The following is an 18,232-nucleotide window of genomic DNA, read 5'->3' as shown; positions in this document are numbered from 1 at the left end:
GTGAAAGGCACAGGACATTATGAGGTACACAGTCGTTCTTTTTTATTCAACTAAATAAAAAAGTCGTTCTTTTTTATTCAACTAAATAAAAAAGACTCAGAATAGAACACAGGAGGCCACAGAAGATCTAGCTGCATTAATGACAAGTCTTCACAAGGAGGCGCTACAAAATTAGCCTATCAATTAAAGTCCCTAGGAAATCAAAATATTTGTTTTATTATTTTAAAGATGTGTGGTGTTTTGCATGTTATGTGCATGTTTTGTGGTTTTCTGTTTTAAAGAAATGTAGCCATAGTTTCAGAAATTGCATTTAAACAATTTTTGAAAAACGAAATAGGCTACTAGTGATATGTGATTTATATTATTAATATTATTACTAGGCTACACACTTTAAAAGTACATAATGTTTCTTCACACAGTAGATATGTTTCAACTGCTTATGTTTACAACAGATAATGCAAGCTAAAAATTTCAATTAATGTTAGCATGTTAGTTGCCAAAGTTTATTTTTATTTATTTATATATATATATATATATTATTGACATCTAGAAAATACAATTACTGTTTACACTGACAAACAAAATGTGTGATACCTGTAACAAAAGGGAATGTTTCTGATATATAAAGATGAACATTAAAGATTTATTGACCTCAGTCTGGGGAGTGCAGATGGTTATGAACAAGGAAAATATACCAGCTAGAATCAGTTTCTCTTTTGTTTGAGATGTTTTGATCTGCTTCGTAATAAAGGTAAAATAATAATGAGCACTGAACGAATCATAAAGAAGTACAGCATGCAACCTTTGCTATTTTGATGCATATGGCAAATAATTATTATTTATTTTTTCAGTCTGTAATTACAGCATGTATGCACATCTGATATGGCAACTATGTGATCAGACAGGTTTTATAATGTCATGGGCGTTACAGACATGATCCCACCCGTTCTGTAAATCACTATAAATATGAAGATGATAAACTACCACCAAAACAGCAAATCAAGAGAAAAGACAAGAGCAGACATCCAAAGGTAAACTGTTGAACAACTGCTAAAAATGGATATTCATCCTGGCATTTAAAACTTTACAGTAATAAATCATGCCAATAACTACCTAAAAAAACATTAATCATTTAAAAATAATTGCATATTTTAAAGTTCATAATGTTTCTGCATACAGTAAACATGTTTATCCTGCTTCTGTTATCAGGTAAGCCAAACATTTCCATTAAATATTTTATCATCATAGAAGTTGCTAAACAACTTTGTCAGGCTTCTGGTATTACAGTTATTTATTTTTATTATTTATCAAATAAAATTATTGATCTACACTTACTCATTTTGCATTCGAATTCCCAACTAAACTTATGTCTTTTATAGGTTTTTTCAGCTTCAGCTTCAGTGTTCCTCGTCATTATGTCTTTGTGAAAGAATCCAAGACTTGGGCAGAAGCTCAGAGATACTGTAGAGATAAATACATTGATTTGGCCACCATTGAAAATGATCAACAAACAAACCAGTTAATCAACACATTCAAAGGTGAATCCAATGATTTGGCCTGGATTGGACTCTATGATGATCTGAACAGTTGGAAATGGACTCTAGAGGACAGTGATTTCTTCAAAGTGGGAGAGAAAGACTTCAGGAACTGGTTTAAATGGGACCAAGTGAATTATGGAGGACAATACATGTATGTGTATATGCATAGTGGGATGTGGTATACCACAGGCTGGTATAGTGAATTACCATTTATCTGCTATGACGGTGAGCAATTTCATTATACAGGACAATGTTATATATAGACCAAGTTTAATCATTCTGAAATAACCAACCAGTCTCAACCACTGATGGTGAGAACTGCTGTTGGGCTTTTCAAGTAATTACAACAACATGCTTATAATACTAAGACATAATGTATAATAAAAAAAATGTATATATATAATTTTTTTTACAGGAAGAATGAATGCTAGTGCAAGTTATGTGTTTGTTTCCCAGTACAAAAACTGGACTGAAGCTCAGAGTTACTGCAGAGAACATCACACAGACCTCGTCAGTATCAGGAATGAGACTGAAAACTACAAGGTTCAGTCATTATTTCCAGATAATTATTACTCTGTTTGGATTGGACTGTACAGAACCAGATATTGGTCAGATCAGAGCAACTCTTCATTCAGTAACTGGAGGACAGGACAGCCAGATAGTCCTGGATCCTGCACTGTAGTCTCATTTAGTAACTCTGGAAAATGGACTGATGAATTCTGCTTTTCTAGATTTCCTTTCATCTGCTACAGTGGTATGTATATATATCCTTAATCATAGACTGTAATCAATTAAATTGCATTAATTACAATGATAGTCTTATCTTATCCTTAGCTTCACTGAAAAGATGCCATTTAAATCAACTAAAATGCCCTATTTAGACAGAATTAGTTTTACAACGGTAGATGGAGTAATGTAATTTTACCACAGGACGTCTGTAATAATAATGATCAATTCGCACAGGATAAAAATTCTCAGTAAGTGGGAGGGGCAACTCGATTTACGTACCACCTTCAGCTTCCTGTCGACATCTGCGTATTACGTTGCTTCCTGATATCATGTGCACAAACACATAACCTTTATTTTATATATACAAAATAGTTAGGTCCAGTTGAACAATGTATTAATTAAATTCAGATTGGATTATGTTGGTAATAGGCACTTACCTAACGCTAAAAGAAGTGTCATGCCTCTAACAAGAGCTTTCAACCTTCTTTTTGATCTTAATATGTGGAAAAATCTTGAGTTTTGACACAGATTTGTCCCACCACCTAGAACACAACTGAATGCTTTTTCAAACGCCTCCATACTCGAAAATCCGTGGAAAACTACTTTTAAACGGGAAATGACGGAATATTTACGCACATATTTACAGAGGGTCTATTCGCACGGGATTAGTATTACCTGAGGTAATTTTTCCGAACCTTTTTACAGAAGGTAAAAGTCGCCGTAATCTTTACTGACACTGTCCGTAATGATGATTGAGATGGGACTAAAATCACTGAGAAGCTCTGGTAATGATTACTTTACCCCATCTCTCCACGTTAAAGATGACATATTATGCCCCTTTTCACAAGATATAATATAAATCTATGCTGTCCCCAGAATGTGTCTGTGAAATTTCAGCTCAAAATACCCCCCAGATCATTTATTATAGCTTGTCAAATTTGCCCCTTTTTGGGTGTGATTAAAAACACACAGTTTTTGTGTGTGTCCCTTTAAATGCAAATGAGCGGGTGCTCCCTGCCCTCATTCAGAAGACATCCTTTTCTTGAGCTTCGGATACTCAGTCAATAACAAAACACTCTAAAATCCAAAATCTCAGAAATGACAGTAGCGGAGTGCAGCCTTACGGAGAGACTCAGGAAGAGGTTGCAACTTTTAGATGCACCTGGACGTTTCTGAATGGTTAGTGGATACATTTATGTAGTTGTTGTGGAGTTACATTGATTCGTCTCATCGACTTGCATTTACCGTCATGTTTAACTTTTACACAAGTTGACAGAGTTCCCTGAGGTCTCTATAAGACGGCTGTGAATTTTTTTGTTGAAATAATGTTCTGTTCTCGTCTGTGCAGCAAAGCAGAACTGTTTGCATGCTTTGCTCGAACTTTTGGCATTGCGTTAGAACTGGTTAAACTGCTGTCGTGGGTGTTCAGCGGCGCCGTGGGTGGAAACGTGCAGATTAAGGGGCGGTAATATTATAATAAAATTCCCTTCTTACGTCAGAAGGGGAGTGAAATCTGATCTGCTTATTTTTTACATGCTTGCAGTCAGAGAAATGCTTACCAAAACAAAGTTACTGGGTCGTTACTTTTCATATTTTCTGGGTTGGTGGATGCACCGGGGACCCGATTATAGCACTTAAACACGAAAAAAGACAGATTTAAACTAATCCCGTCCGAATAGGGCTCAAGACTGGTTGCCCACTGAAGCTAAGCAGGGTTGAGCCTGGTCAGTACCTGGATGAGAGACCTCCTGGGAAAACTAGATTGCTACTGGAGGAGATGTTAGTGAGGTCAGCAGGGGGCGCTCAGCCTGTGGTCTGTGTGGGTCTGATGGGGACACTATACTGTCACAGAGCACCGTCCTTCAAATGAGACATTAAACCGAGGTCCTGACTCTCTGTGGTCATTAAAAATCCCAGGATGTCCTTCGTAAAAAGAGTAGGGGTGTAACCCCGGCCAAATTTGCCCAGTGCCCTCTGTCCATCATGGCCTCTTAATCATCCCCATATATATATGTCTCCTCTCCACCAATAAGCTGGTGTGTGGTGGGCGTTCTGGCGCAATATGGCTGCCGTCGCATCATCCAGGTGATGCTGCACATTGGTGGTGTTTGATGAGATTCCCCCTTGTATGTGTAAAGCGCTTCAAGTACCCAGAAAAGCGCTATATAAATGTAACAAATTAAATGTAATGAATTATTCCTTTTAAAACTACAATTTGACACTTTCTCAACAGTGTCATCTTTGACATCATCCCACCAGTATCACTTTGTGTCTGAGAGCAAGACCTGGACTGAAGCTCAGAGATACTGCAGACAGAATTACACTGATCTGGCCACCATTGATAACATGGAGGAAATGAACAGGCTGATTAACACAGTTAATGGGAGTTACAATGGTTCAGCCTGGATTGGACTGCATGATGATGTGAAAAACTGGACATGGTCACTGGAAGACAATGATTTCTATCAGGAAGGAGAGAAAGATTTCAGGATCTGGTATCATGAACCGGACAATCGTGGTGGGAAAGAATTGTGTGTTTACATGGATTATAATGGCAAATGGTTTGATCACTCATGTGACAATTCTAACACATTTGTTTGCTATGATGGTAAGGACTTTTAATTCGTTAGATGTGTTTAACATTTTCTGTGAGAATTTCTGTGCATATATATTTTTCATATTTTATATCTCAGGTAGAGCGAATACCACACAGAATTACATCAAAATCAATGACTGGAAAACCTGGTCAGAGGCTCGTAGATTCTGCAGAGAACATTACACAGATCTCGCCAATGTGAGAAATCAGACTGAGAACCAGAGGATCCTCGAGAGAGCATCTGGAGGAGTCTGGATTGGCCTGTACAGAAACAGAACTTGGTCTGACCATCAGATTACCAATTATGAAAACTGGAAACCAGAAATTCCTTATGTAGCAGAGCAACCAGATAATGGTGTAAGTGATTATTTGCAGGCAGGTTCTCAGCACTGTACTGCTGTATCACTCAAGGAATCTGGCCGATGGACCGATGAGAACTGCTTTTCCAGCATCCCTTTCTTCTGCTACAACAGTGAGTTCATTTAGATATTTGTTTTTTAATGAATCCAAAGAACTGTATTTGAAGAAGCCTATAGAGTGATTTATTTCATGATACATTTAGTGAACATGAAAAAGTTATGAATGTGTTGAATGTCAACTATGAAGCAAGACAGAATATATAATCAAGTATAGGAGAGGTTTCTTGAATTAAAAAAAAAAAAAAAAATCAACTCCACTAATAATCTTGATTCCCAACAACATTTTGCACATTTGGTGGTTTGTTTGTGCTGGTTTTAAGTAGTTAGATTTATTGTTTTATTTTTTTGTATTTTCTAAAATGACTTAAAGGAAGCTGCACACAATCTTCATGCACCCACCAGTATCACTTTGTGTCTGAGAATAAGACCTGGACTGAAGCTCAGAGATACTGCAGACAGAATTACACTGATCTGGCCACCATTGATAACATGGAGGAAATGAACAGGCTGATTAACACAGTTAATAGGAGTTACAATGGTTCAGCCTGGATTGGACTGTATGATGATTTGAACAGCTGGAGATGGTCACTGGATAATGCAGCGTTAGAGGGAGGTTTTAAAGGCTATGTCCAGCAACCAGTGAACTGGGGTGGACAGAGCCTGTGTGTGTTCATGTCGGCATTCTATGGTTTATGGCAAGATGTTCCATGCTCCAACTTGAATCACTTTGTCTGCTATGATGGTAAGATGGTGGTCTTACACAGCATTATATATATTTTTTTTTAATTAAAAGTAAAATGCCAATTATTCATATTATATATATATATAAATACTTACAGGAAGACAGAATGCCACTACACAATATGTGTATGTTAACCAATTCAAAACCTGGACTGAAGCTCAAAGTTACTGCAGAGAAAATCACTCAGACCTCGTGAGCATCAGGAATGAGATGGAAATCCATAAGATCCAGTATTTGCTCAAGAATTACTCTTTTTACAATGTTTGGATTGGACTGTATAGAAACAGATATTGGTCAGATCAGAGCAACTCTTCATTCAGTAACTGGATGACAGGTCAGCTATATCATGAAGGATCCTGCACTGTAGTCTCATTTAGAGACACTGGGAAATGGACAAATGAAAACTGCATTACTGCATTACCTTTCATTTGCCACAGTGGTGAGTAGATGTCAGTCTGAATGGCCAATATTGTCTAATAAATAATGCTAAAATTTGACACTTTCTCCACAGTGTCATCTTTGACATCATCCCACCAGTATCACTTTGTGTCTGAGAATAAGACCTGGACTGAAGCTCAGAGATACTGCAGACAGAATTACACTGATCTGGCCACCATTGATAACATGGAGGAAATGAACAGGCTGATTAACACAGTTAATGGGAGTTACAATGGTTCAGCCTGGATTGGACTGTATGATGATGTGAAAAACTGGACATGGTCACTGGAAGACAATGATTTCTATCAGGAAGGAGAGAAAGATTTCAGGAACTGGTATCATGAACCAAACAACTATGGTGGAAAAGAAATGTGTGTTTACATGTATATGTTTGATGGAACCTGGTTTGATTCATCATGTGACAATAATTATCCATTTGTTTGCTATGATGGTAAGACATTTCATTTAAATTCTAAAACTTGTTTTGATCAGCCCCTCAAGGCTTCAGCATGCTTCCTCTGAATGTGGGAGAGACAAATCTTGAACAATGTAAGGCACAACCAGCAAATAAGTGACAGGGAAAATGTGAGAGGCACAGTAATTAGTCGAGTCACATCCTTGAAATTCTTAAGATTGTTTGCGAAATTAGACATACTTCACCTAACCGTAAAAACAACAATTCATACTGTCAGTACAAGAACTTCCTGTATGTTCTCTGAGGATGCATGCAGAAACCTGATGCTGAACTGGATCTGATATCTGTAACATATAGTCCAAACTCATTTTCAATTTGATGTCATAATATCAGCCCTGAAGACTGGACTCCTTCAGAAATGTTAAATGGGTTTCAGAATAGCAATTTTCAGTTTGAGTAAAATAAGGTATTTTACATTATTCTGAAGAGACCTTCCCCTCAAATGTGAAATGTAAGTTGTTAGCATGTTTCTGCTTGAGGACTAAACGACTGTCTGATTCGTCAAGCTTGAATACTCATAGCCCCTAATATAGCAACGTATTAACATTTGCTTATGACACAGTGGTTTCAAAATTCATGTATCAGTTTTTGTAGAACAAAAAAAAGTTATGTTAAGAGACCTTATTTTACTCAAAAATTGAATTCTGCTACTCAAAAATGCACAAGAGAGATTGCTTCTATATGATATAACCCATGCCTCGAAAATGCTAAAAAACAATTCTTATTATTATTATTTTTATTTAGAATTTTTAGAACTTAGGTTAAACATAGACTAAGAGGAACACAAATATTCCTCTAGTTGTGTACATGTTCTTGTCCAGCTCCTGGTATTGAATCTGGTATAGACTGAAAATGGACATAAATCTAATGAAAGTTTTATGTTAGGTAGAGAAAACACCTCTCAGAAGTATATCTGGGTATCTGAGAGAAGAACCTGGACTGGAGCTCAGAGCTACTGCAGAGAGAAATACACAGACCTGGCCAGTGTGAGAAATGAGACAGAGCGTCAACAGATACTGAATGTTACACATGATATAATTGCATGGATTGGTCTGCACAGAAACAGACTGTGGTCAGATCAGAGCAACTCTTCTTTCACATATTGGAGACAAATGATCAGGGCTGAAATTACACAGCCAGATAATGGTTTTAACACACCAGGATGGGCTGGTACTCAACACTGCACAGCTGTGTCTTTACAACAGTTTGGCCAGTGGACAGATGAACGATGCTTGGACAGTTTGCCTTTTTTCTGTTACAATGGTGAGCAATACCTTCTATTACAATGAGTCAAAGATACGATTACAAGGAGAAACAAGCAACAACACTAATTCAATTACAGGTTCATCAAATAAGGAATGATTGTATTATCAGACAACTTGCATTTTTTTCTTCACAGTGCATAAAATAGTTTGGAGGGATTTTTGGCTGGACATAGAGATTGTCAATTCCACATACATTTATTTTATAATTATGCAGCACTGATTTTTTCACATTTGCACAGGTGATATGGTGGGGTTGAGAGTGAAATTCACAAGTCTGGAAAGTTTGTCAAAGTCTCAGATTGAAGACTTGGTGATTATACAAGTAAGTACCTCTATGTTAATACTCAAAAATACTCATACTCCTAAATGCATAAATACTCAATTATATTTACATATATTTCATTTTTATTTAAATTTATTTATATTTTATTTCATGACCATGCCATTTTAAAGGTACACTATGTAACTTTGACCCTCTAACAGTTAAAACGCAAAACTGCATGCATTTTGCAGAAGAGCATTTTTTGGTTGTGCTTCGGGTTCTGCATGACTATGCTGTCACGTTCTCTTTTTGCTAGCAGACTGATTGGCGTTTTCTTTTTAAAACGGGTGATTCCCTCGAGATTTAAGATTTAGTGTGTTCCATGTCTCACACTCGTCATGACACCTAACCTATGTCACTCCCACACCATACACGTATTGAGCTAGCCGGAGCAACTTTTCTGTATTTACGGATATAGGACGAGACACGCACGGGCGAGTGACGTATGTACGCAATTACTCGCAAAAAAACATCTTATAATAGGCTTACCATGGTAAATCAGGGTAATACAAAAACATGTTTTGGAAGAAGTATTGATGTGTTGACTAATTATTTAAATCTGGATTCCTTAAATCTGCCCTGCAGAGATTACCTACAACCCTAATCAAACACGCTAATCAAGTTCTACAGAGTTCTACTTCTACTTCTACTTCTACTACTTCTATACTTTCAGGACCAGATTTTGAGGAACCTTGATTTAAATTTAAGTTTTGAACAAAAACGTTACAAAGTGTACCTTGAAAAAAAAAAAAAGAAAAAAAAAAAAGAAGAAAACAACAAGAATATTTTGAAAATTAATGCAAAACAAATTACATTTCAGCTCCAGGAAGAATTTATAAGGCAGGGACTTCCCAGCAACTTCACTATGCGTTTGAGAAACTATCGTAAAACCAGTCCATGAGAAACTAGGACAGCATTCCTGTACACAAAGAAAATGGTTTTAGGTTTCAGTTATTTAAGTTTGATGAACTTCCTCTATGGTTTGCAGTGCAAAAAGGTTTGCAGTACTGAATTTTCCAATTTCTGTAATTTTTTGGAATAGAAAACAGATATTAATTGTAAACAATGGTGTAATTTTCTTTTTCTTTTTGGTGTTTTGTTGTTGCTTTCCTCCCCTAAAATGCTATAATGAGCTTTAATTTTTGTAATCATTGATCATGATTTTTTGATATACTATAATAAACAAACTTTAAAATAATTTCTCTAATCATCTATAAGCATTAAAGTCTGCAGCATACTGTGGGTAAATCTTCTGTATATTCATTGTGAGCACACTATTCAATTCAATTCAATTCAATTCAGTTTATTTCTAAAGCCATGCATGTATTTATTTAGCCAGCAGCCATATCACCCTGTAGCTCAAGACTGGTTGCCCACTGAAGCTAATCAGGTTTGAGCCTGGTCAGTACCTGGATGAGAGACCTCCTGGGAAAACTAGGTTGCTGCTGGAAGAGGTGTTAGTGAGGCCAGCAGGGGGCGCTCACCCTGTGGTCTGTGTGGGTCTGATGGGGACACTATACTGTCACAGAGCACTGTCCTTCAGATGAGACCCTAAACCGAGGTCCTGACTCTCTGTGGTCACAAAAAATCCCAGGACGTCTTTCAAAAGAGTATATATAGAGTTTCAGATTTTAACATAACATTTTAATGTTCATGGTTTTCTGACGTTGGGAACGGTCACATAAGGAATGCAGGTAACCAGATTAAATATTCTTTTTATTTATTTATTATTGTTTAATTTTATTTGGTTTTATTTTAATATAGGGCTGCGAGTATAGAGTATTTGCTTGGCCTAATTATCGGCAAAATAATTATTTGATTTTACGCTACAAGTTACAATGCTAATATTCATGTCTAAAATTCTTCACTTTCAAACGTTCAGATGTTCGAGCTTATTCTTTGGCGAATTCTGGTGAACGCAGCAAACTTCTTTCCACAGAAATAGGAATAAATTGTGCGAAAACACAAACTCACTGCGCATGCAGAGACGCTGAAAACCCCTGAACGCGTGTAACACAGTGTTGCTCTTCACTCTGAAACACAACAGACTTTTAAATCACAGATAGCCTGTCAGAATTAGATTTTTATTATGATTAATTCTGCAGCCACATTTATTTTCATTTTACTTTCCGTTTAATTTTTAGCTTTTCATCGACTCACAAACTACTATAGGTTACTATATTATACCATAATCTTAATAGAATGGGTTTTTAATATATACTGTATACTAGTATAAAATACTTATTTATATCATTCATCATTTGTAGGTAGCTTTGTATGAATCTGGTAGATGAATATATTTAAAAGTACAACAACATGTCAAGTCAAGTCACCTTTATATAGGGCTTTAAAAAAAGTCACATTTGAGCTGTTTGCGGTCTCCAGAGACCCCAGGCAACAAAATGTAATTTTATAACAAAATATATATATAAAAAAAAAAAAGTAATTTTACAATTTTTTATTTTACAAAATTTTACAAATAAATTTGAATTGAATAGAATTTTTTCCAGTTGTATTCATATCTACATATTATTAAACCACAATTATAACAATAAAAAAATACTTTTTGTTAAAGTTTAGCATTTTTTGTACTAAAAAAATAATAATGTTATAGAATCAAATCAATTCTGTCCATTTTCTAAGCATCAGACCCCACTTGGAAAATGGACAAAATTTTCTTCAAAATCAGTAACACAGAACACATAGACATAAATGAAGTGACACAATTTAAATTTGTAGAATTACATGAAAAACAGATGTTTGAAATAAATGATAAACTCTAAGACTCCAACATTTCTCTTTGTAACATCTTGTTCAGGTTTGATTCTAATCATAATGTTACATTATTGAAAAACTGTTTTTCCAGTTCAAAAATAGCTAAACTTGGCCAAAAAGTAACTTTTATTGTTATAATTGTAATTTTATAATATGTAGATATTAATCTGACTGGAAAAACGTTGAGTCAGATAGAAAATAGCATATAGTGGAGCTCTGCAGCCATCTACTGGTTAAAGTGATCATTGTTTTACTTTTAAAACTGTATTTCCATCCAAATGATGGGCAAAAATCTTACACTAAACCATGTCAAATGATCCATGGGGGATAATGACCCCATGAATGAAATTTAGAAATAGGGGTCTTTTTAAAAGTGAATTTGGCATAAAATGCTGTTTTTTATATAAAAAAACTATTAACATTTATATATATATAAACTTAGAAAATATAATAAATCCTCCAAAAACTGCACTAATGTGGAGTAAACAAAATGATGGAAAATGACAAATGAGGTATCGTCTGAATTGGCATAAAACAAGAAAATTAATGACACCAGGATAACACATTTTTGACAATGTTTTCAAAACTTATAAGCCTTTTTGCAAAAATCCTTATATCTCAGGAACACTATGTGATGGTGTGTTCAAACTTCTCAGGTACCTTCAGGACATGCTGTTGATGATCCATATGTCATTTTGTGTCGATATGTCAAGATTATGATTTTTCTGACAAACATTTCAAAAGTTATTAGCAAAAAAAATAAATAAATAAATAAATATCTCAGGACCTGTAGGTGGCACTGTTCCCAGCTTTCACACCTCAGATCATGGTGTTGATGAAGCGTACTGAGTTTTGTTTGGATAGATCAGTATTTGGCCGACATGTACCATCTAATCTAATTTTAAGTCGACATTGTTTCACATCATCAACTGTTGAACAAAAGGAAATATTAAAATTCTGTTTAGTCTTTTCTGTGCGGCTTGGTCCAGAGATCATCTAATCCAATAATAACTGGGCAAATCTTGAGGGAGTCGAGGGGAACTTGAGGGAGCATGATGAGAGGAATCAAGTGTGCCAAGTTTAATTGTTCTAGAACAAAGGGTGCAAAAGTAATAACCATTGGAAGAGTGATTCATGTAAGTGTGCCAATTTTAATAATTAATGTCCAGTCCATAGGGCTGCCATAGACCCCCATATATAAGAATAATAATAATAAGAAAAACTTAAAATTACAATAGGTGCTTGGCTCCTAATAAACATTATTTAATATTATTTTTATTTTAAATAAAAAATAAAACATTTTTTTTGCAATGCATTATAGGATGGGTTTAAAAAGGAGGTCAATAGTTTACATGTGATTTCCTTGGCTGTCATTTTCCGATTATGTGACTGTCTTAATATTTACAATGGTTTGTGAAGTAGGGGTGGAACACATACAGCAATGAAAAGGATTTCTATTTTTATCTATGCAGTTGCCTACGTCAAACTATGCGACTTACACACATACATGTATTGTGATCATTAGCATTTGTGGTTGCGCAATAAAGACTCTGGATATATGCGATATAAGGCCAGTGTCTGGGTATCTGAGAGAAGAACCTGGGCTGCGTTTCCCAAAGCATTGTGAGATAAGTTGATCGTAGAGGACATTGGTGGCAAATGGTCTCCACGATCAACTTCACAATGCTTTTGGGAAAGGCATTGACCCTAACCCTAACCCTGGACTGGAGCTCAGAGCCACTGAAGAGAGAAGTACACAGAGCTGGCCAGTGAAATGAGACAACAGATACTCACTGTCACACATGCCTGCTATTATTATGGTTAGTTATAATGCATGGATTGATTTGCACAGAAACAGAGTTTGATCAGATCAGAGCAGCTCTTCCTTCACATATTCAAGGTAATGTTCTACAATGGTTTCAGTGTCCCAGGACAGCAGTGAGCTCAACACTGCACAGCTGTGTCTTTAAAACACTTTGGCCAGTGGACAAATGAGAGCTACTTTTGACAGTTTGCATTTCCTCTATTACAGTGGTGAGCTATTATACCTTCTATAATAAAAATAAATGAATAAACATCATTACACACAAAAACAAGCAAACTGTAAATTCAATAATCTTTTATGCTCTGTCTTCTGTTTGCTTTCTTGTGAACATGATGATCATCAGATTGGCCCATCATTTCAGATGAATATGATCATTTTGTGTATGCTAAATAAGTCTTCATCCAAAATGAACATTATCTTATTATATTCAAATTATTATGTTAATACACTGTACACATTTTTTTTTCCACAGTTTTGTTTTGTTTTTTACTGATCGGTGATTGGACCGAGAGTGAAACTTACAAGTGTAAAATAGGTTAAAGAAAAACAATGAAAGTTTCACCATCATGAAAGTTTAAGTAATTAAGTAACAAAACAAATTTTCAGTTCAGGAAGAATTTCTTAGATGACTTCCGAGCAACTTCACCATGCATTTGAGAAATGTAAAACCAGTTCATAAGAGACGTAAGGGTGCATTCCTGTACACAAAGAAAATGTTTTAAGGTTTCATGCTTCTTCAAACTGTCTTTGGATCTGAAAAAAAAAAAAAGATTCAAAATAGACTTTAATAAAAGACTGTAAAACCAAACTCAGATCACATGTTAACAAGAACCAATACCAGAAGACTGAAACACAGGCAGATTTATACAGAGAGAAAACAAAGAGAACTGATTAAGCAACAGCTGAATACAATAACTAATCAAACGAGTAACCATAGTGACAAATTAACAACACAGGCAGAGAGACAGTGAAAACTACAAAAAGTCCAAACACAAAGGAACTGTTACAATGAAAGGTCATGACATGAACTTTTTTATTATTATTTAATGTTCCTTGGGGTTTACTTGTAATGTTGTATAAGTTTTTTGCACAAAAACCCCCCAAAACAAAAATATATATGCTGAAAAAGTATTATTTTCAACATCCACTCTGACATTCTGTCTGAAACTTAAGTGCATCAAAATACTATAAAATAAATATATTTCAAATACTTTAGTATTTTTAGTATATTTTATTCTATTTTAAATTAAACTATTTTTAGACACAATTGGGGTTTTTCAAATTGTGTGAGTCAATGATTTAATGACCCATTCATAAAGACAGTGGTCGCTTGTGTCGTCGATGAACGAGTTAGTCTTGAACAAATCATTTGAATGAAAGATTCAAAGTTTCACTAATTAAAGTGGACCCATTATGCAAAATTCACTTTTACTGATATGTGTAAACAACCAGCCTTTAATGGTAAAAATCCACCCACTCCTTTTTTTATTTTTCTTCATAATCCCCATAAATCAGAAGCAGTGTCTGAAAATATGCGGCTCCAGATTTCCCCTTACTCTGACTTCACAGTAGGTGAAAGTCCCGCACATGAAATGTGGGCAAATAGGGGCAAATTGGACATGCTATAATAAATGATCTGTGGGGTATTTAGAGCTGAAACTTCACAGACACATTCTGGGGACACCAGATACTTAAATTACATTTTGTAAAAATGGGCATAATCCCCTTTAAGAATGCTGTAACCGTAACTTGCCATATAAAAGTATAATTTCATTATTTCCAATATTTCGTATTTCTATATTCAAAATGTTATATTTCATAACATTATATTTGCAGTTGTAATTTCAATGTAAATACATTCATGAAAAAAAAAAAAAAAAGTGTTGTGATAATTTGTTGTTGGACTTTGGATAGTTTCTAAATCCCATAGAATGGACTGTATGTCTGTCTCTCAGCCATATTTTCAATCATGGAAATATGGCATCTATAGCCTAAGATCAATATTGTTTAATCGTTTTTAAATTATATGTTGAATCTGAACATTAACACTTCTTATAGGCCTGTGCTAAAAATGATAACCTTGTTGTATGACCTGATTGACTGCATTGAAGGTTTCCACATATGAAATCTAAATGATATCAGACTTTGAATGAGCTTTAATTCATTAAGTGACAAACCTTTTCAGTTTTCTTTTTCCTATGAGGGTCAAAAGTCCTGAGATACTCCCTCAACTCCCTCTGAGCAGACTAGACCATTTTGCTCATTAAAATATAATCTTAAAGGGACACTAAGTGGGATTTTCTCCCATCTAGTGGTGAAATTGTATTTTGCAATCAAATGAATAGTGCTCTCTAGCGCCTCGCTTTTTCAAATGTGTGTTGCATCTACGGTAGCCATTATGTACCAAAAAGCTATGACAGGATGTCCTCTAATAGCACTTCATCGAGTTTTCCTTCGGGTGAACTGGTTTGTTATTTCAAACAAACTACAACTTGACACAACGAACAAACGAATGTTACAGTTTGAACAAACAAAACTTACAACCTTGTTTATAGGGCCTTCTCTACTTTACTCAATAGCTGCTATTCATCAAAGAGCCTGTTTAACTTTTAACTATGTTCTACTGTCTATATCAGTGTTTCCCAACCTTTTTTCAGTCAAGGCACCCTTTGAAATTTAAAAAAATGTGTGGCACCCTACACTAGTGTTGTCACGATACTACTTTGATTCTATACCTTGAAATGTGCTGGGGTTTTATTTATTTTATTTTTGATGTGCACAAATAAATGACAGGTACCATAAGATTTTCTTCTTCCTGTTCCTTTTTTTTTCTTCGTTCATGCATGTTACGAATGCATGAATGAATGAATGAATGAAACATTTATGTATGACTTGAGCAATAAATAAATAAATATATGTATCAATTTTCAATACCACAGGGAAGAACTTATAGGCCTACTGTCATATAGATATTTTTATCTATTTATTTTTTTATTTATTTTTTTTCCATCCATTTAAAATCTAGGAAATCATTACTTTCTTCTGAAGAGATCACTTTACATAATGACATATTCAATTAAGGCTTTTTATTCATATATAAACATTGCTCAATTACCATTGCAAATCTCACCTAAATGTTTGCTCACTCAGTGTATGGGATAATTATTGGGATAATAATTGGGATAATGTGATAATTATTGGGATAATTTTGTTATAATTGCACAAGATAGCTTGTTTTTATATATTTTATGTAGCCTAATAATTTCACAGTAAATCTCCAAATTAATGTAGAAACATCATAAAGACAGTATAGCCTATTTCAAATAATTGTTTAATGGCATCTTTTTATGAATGAAGTGTTATTTGATTCTGATGTCACTGCTGCACTGTCACATGTGGATCCCACACGCGTCCCATTTTCTCACAACTCTTAACGTTCATTTAAGACTTTATTTAACTAATTTAAGACTGCTCTCATGAGGATACTCAAAGCGAAAGCGCGAAAGAGAAGTCGAGTCTGGCGCGCGTCGTGTCAGCATCACAGACAGCGCATTCTCTTTTGTATTTTCTCGCTTGCATGGTTAGAAGCATTTGCATGAAGAAGAACGTGATTATATAATGTAACGCTAGCCAAAGGATGACAGAAAAAAATGCTGCTTTAATTGCGTTAAATATTTTTAACGTGTTAAACTGAAAAACATTAATCGCACGCGTTGAGTTGACAGCAGCACGGACATAATCGATGTGTTTATGTGAATACGCGGCAAGACGGACGTTGTGACAATGTTTTCGTGTGTATTTGACTGTAAGCGCATCAATGAAAAATAGGCAGCTTTATGTGGACGCACTGGGAATGAGGCACAGGAATAAAATCATGCGCAAGCGCAACCTACGCAATTCAACGCCGAAAACTTATGATTTGCATTTTTATAAATTTGTGCGCATTATTTGTTGTTATTAGAGACTTCTGACGATCCGAGATTGATGGTAAAAAATTGTTTTTTTTTACACAGCACCCCTGCTCTCGCCAGAAGCACTCCAGGGTGCCGCGTCACCCCGCTGGGAAACGCTGGTCTATATAGGCTAATAAAAAAAATAAAAATAAAAAAGCCTGTAATTAAGACCGTAACATTGACTTACCTGTCGAGAAGAAAGCAGGCAACTTCAGCGTCTCTTTTGAAAGCTTTCTCCTGCATTAGCTATCCCGACATAAACCCTTGTTTTTTTAATCTCCGGTCACGTTTCATTTTACGGTCTTATTTTGGACTTTTTCGACGAAGATGACTCGTTATCCTGTGACTTAACCGTGCAGTGCAGCCTTTTAAACTTGCCGCGGCAGTGACAAGCGCCTCTCTTTGCTCTGCTCCTCCGCTTCTGCTGGCTTCAGTCACGTGACGTTGGCTCGCGAAAACGCGTTGTGGAAACGCGTTGGCCTAGTACTTTTTGTCCCTCTCTGCTATTATAGTTTTTCAAGATGGCGGAACTACATGGAAACCTCCGTGGACCTACCCGTCCAATGTATATAAAGATAATAAATTCTTCGTTTACGAGGACAAGTCAGATCATTGGCAGAGGTATTTGGACACCATTGAGGACATATTTATGAATAAAAATATTGATTTTAGATAATAAACTACCTAAAAAGATACATATTGTCCCTTTAAAGGGATATTTCACCGCTGGAAAGATGAATGTGTATTTAAATTGAGTCATTTATGTAGTAGAAATGTGAAATTATTTTAGAAGTTGGTGCCTTCTAGTCTAGACTGAGAAAAGCCAGAAGATGTATTTTTTGCTCATGGATGAAAGACAACAACTCCCAGAATGCACTTGCTTCGCTGCCCTACGAGGACACTCCCAAGCCACGCCTACCGGTTACAGAGGGCAGTATCGGGAGAAATGATACAACTAGGCTACTAGCTTACTCCAAACTGAAAAGAAACTGTTTTATCGTGAGATCCCCCATCCCTCTATGGACAGGTTGAAAACATGCAGAACGAGCTCCTCCTACTGGCTGTAGTCTCTCGCCTCACACAAAACAGAAATCTCTCGTCTCAGGGGGACATGAGGGAGGGAAGCACGGTCATTCGAAAATACTACCGGGTTTC

The 18,232-nt window shown here is 35.6% G+C and overlaps 1 protein-coding gene across 3 annotated transcripts in view; it reads left to right on the top strand.

Moving 5' to 3' along the window:
* LOC307153982 (macrophage mannose receptor 1-like) overlaps positions 1 to 9,835 on the top strand; it is an 86,528-nt gene extending 76,693 nt beyond the window's left edge. Inside the window, exons 2-13 of one of the 3 annotated variants that reach the window (XM_079863839.1) lie at positions 852 to 1,031; positions 1,180 to 1,209; positions 1,380 to 1,763; positions 1,954 to 2,292; positions 4,501 to 4,875; positions 4,961 to 5,335; positions 5,653 to 6,024; positions 6,122 to 6,463; positions 6,536 to 6,913; positions 7,823 to 8,200; positions 8,442 to 8,524; positions 9,345 to 9,835. In XM_079863839.1, the coding sequence (XP_079719965.1) occupies positions 1,185 to 1,209; positions 1,380 to 1,763; positions 1,954 to 2,292; positions 4,501 to 4,875; positions 4,961 to 5,335; positions 5,653 to 6,024; positions 6,122 to 6,463; positions 6,536 to 6,913; positions 7,823 to 8,200; positions 8,442 to 8,524; positions 9,345 to 9,425 (3,132 nt within the window). In that variant the 5' untranslated portion in view covers positions 852 to 1,031; positions 1,180 to 1,184 and the 3' untranslated portion in view covers positions 9,426 to 9,835. Of the gene's footprint in view, positions 1 to 773; positions 1,032 to 1,140; positions 1,210 to 1,379; positions 1,764 to 1,953; positions 2,293 to 4,500; positions 4,876 to 4,960; positions 5,336 to 5,652; positions 6,025 to 6,121; positions 6,464 to 6,535; positions 6,914 to 7,822; positions 8,201 to 8,441; positions 8,525 to 9,344 lie in introns of those variants that run through there. The other 2 variants (XM_079863838.1, XM_079863837.1) reach the window with 2 other exon arrangements.
* Positions 9,836 to 18,232: the final 8,397 nt, after the last annotated feature.

This window comes from Squalius cephalus (genome assembly GCF_949319135.1).
Source record: "Squalius cephalus genome assembly, chromosome: 25".
NCBI lineage: Eukaryota > Metazoa > Chordata > Actinopteri > Cypriniformes > Leuciscidae > Squalius > Squalius cephalus.
This window is presented reverse-complemented; position numbering and strand designations above follow the sequence as displayed.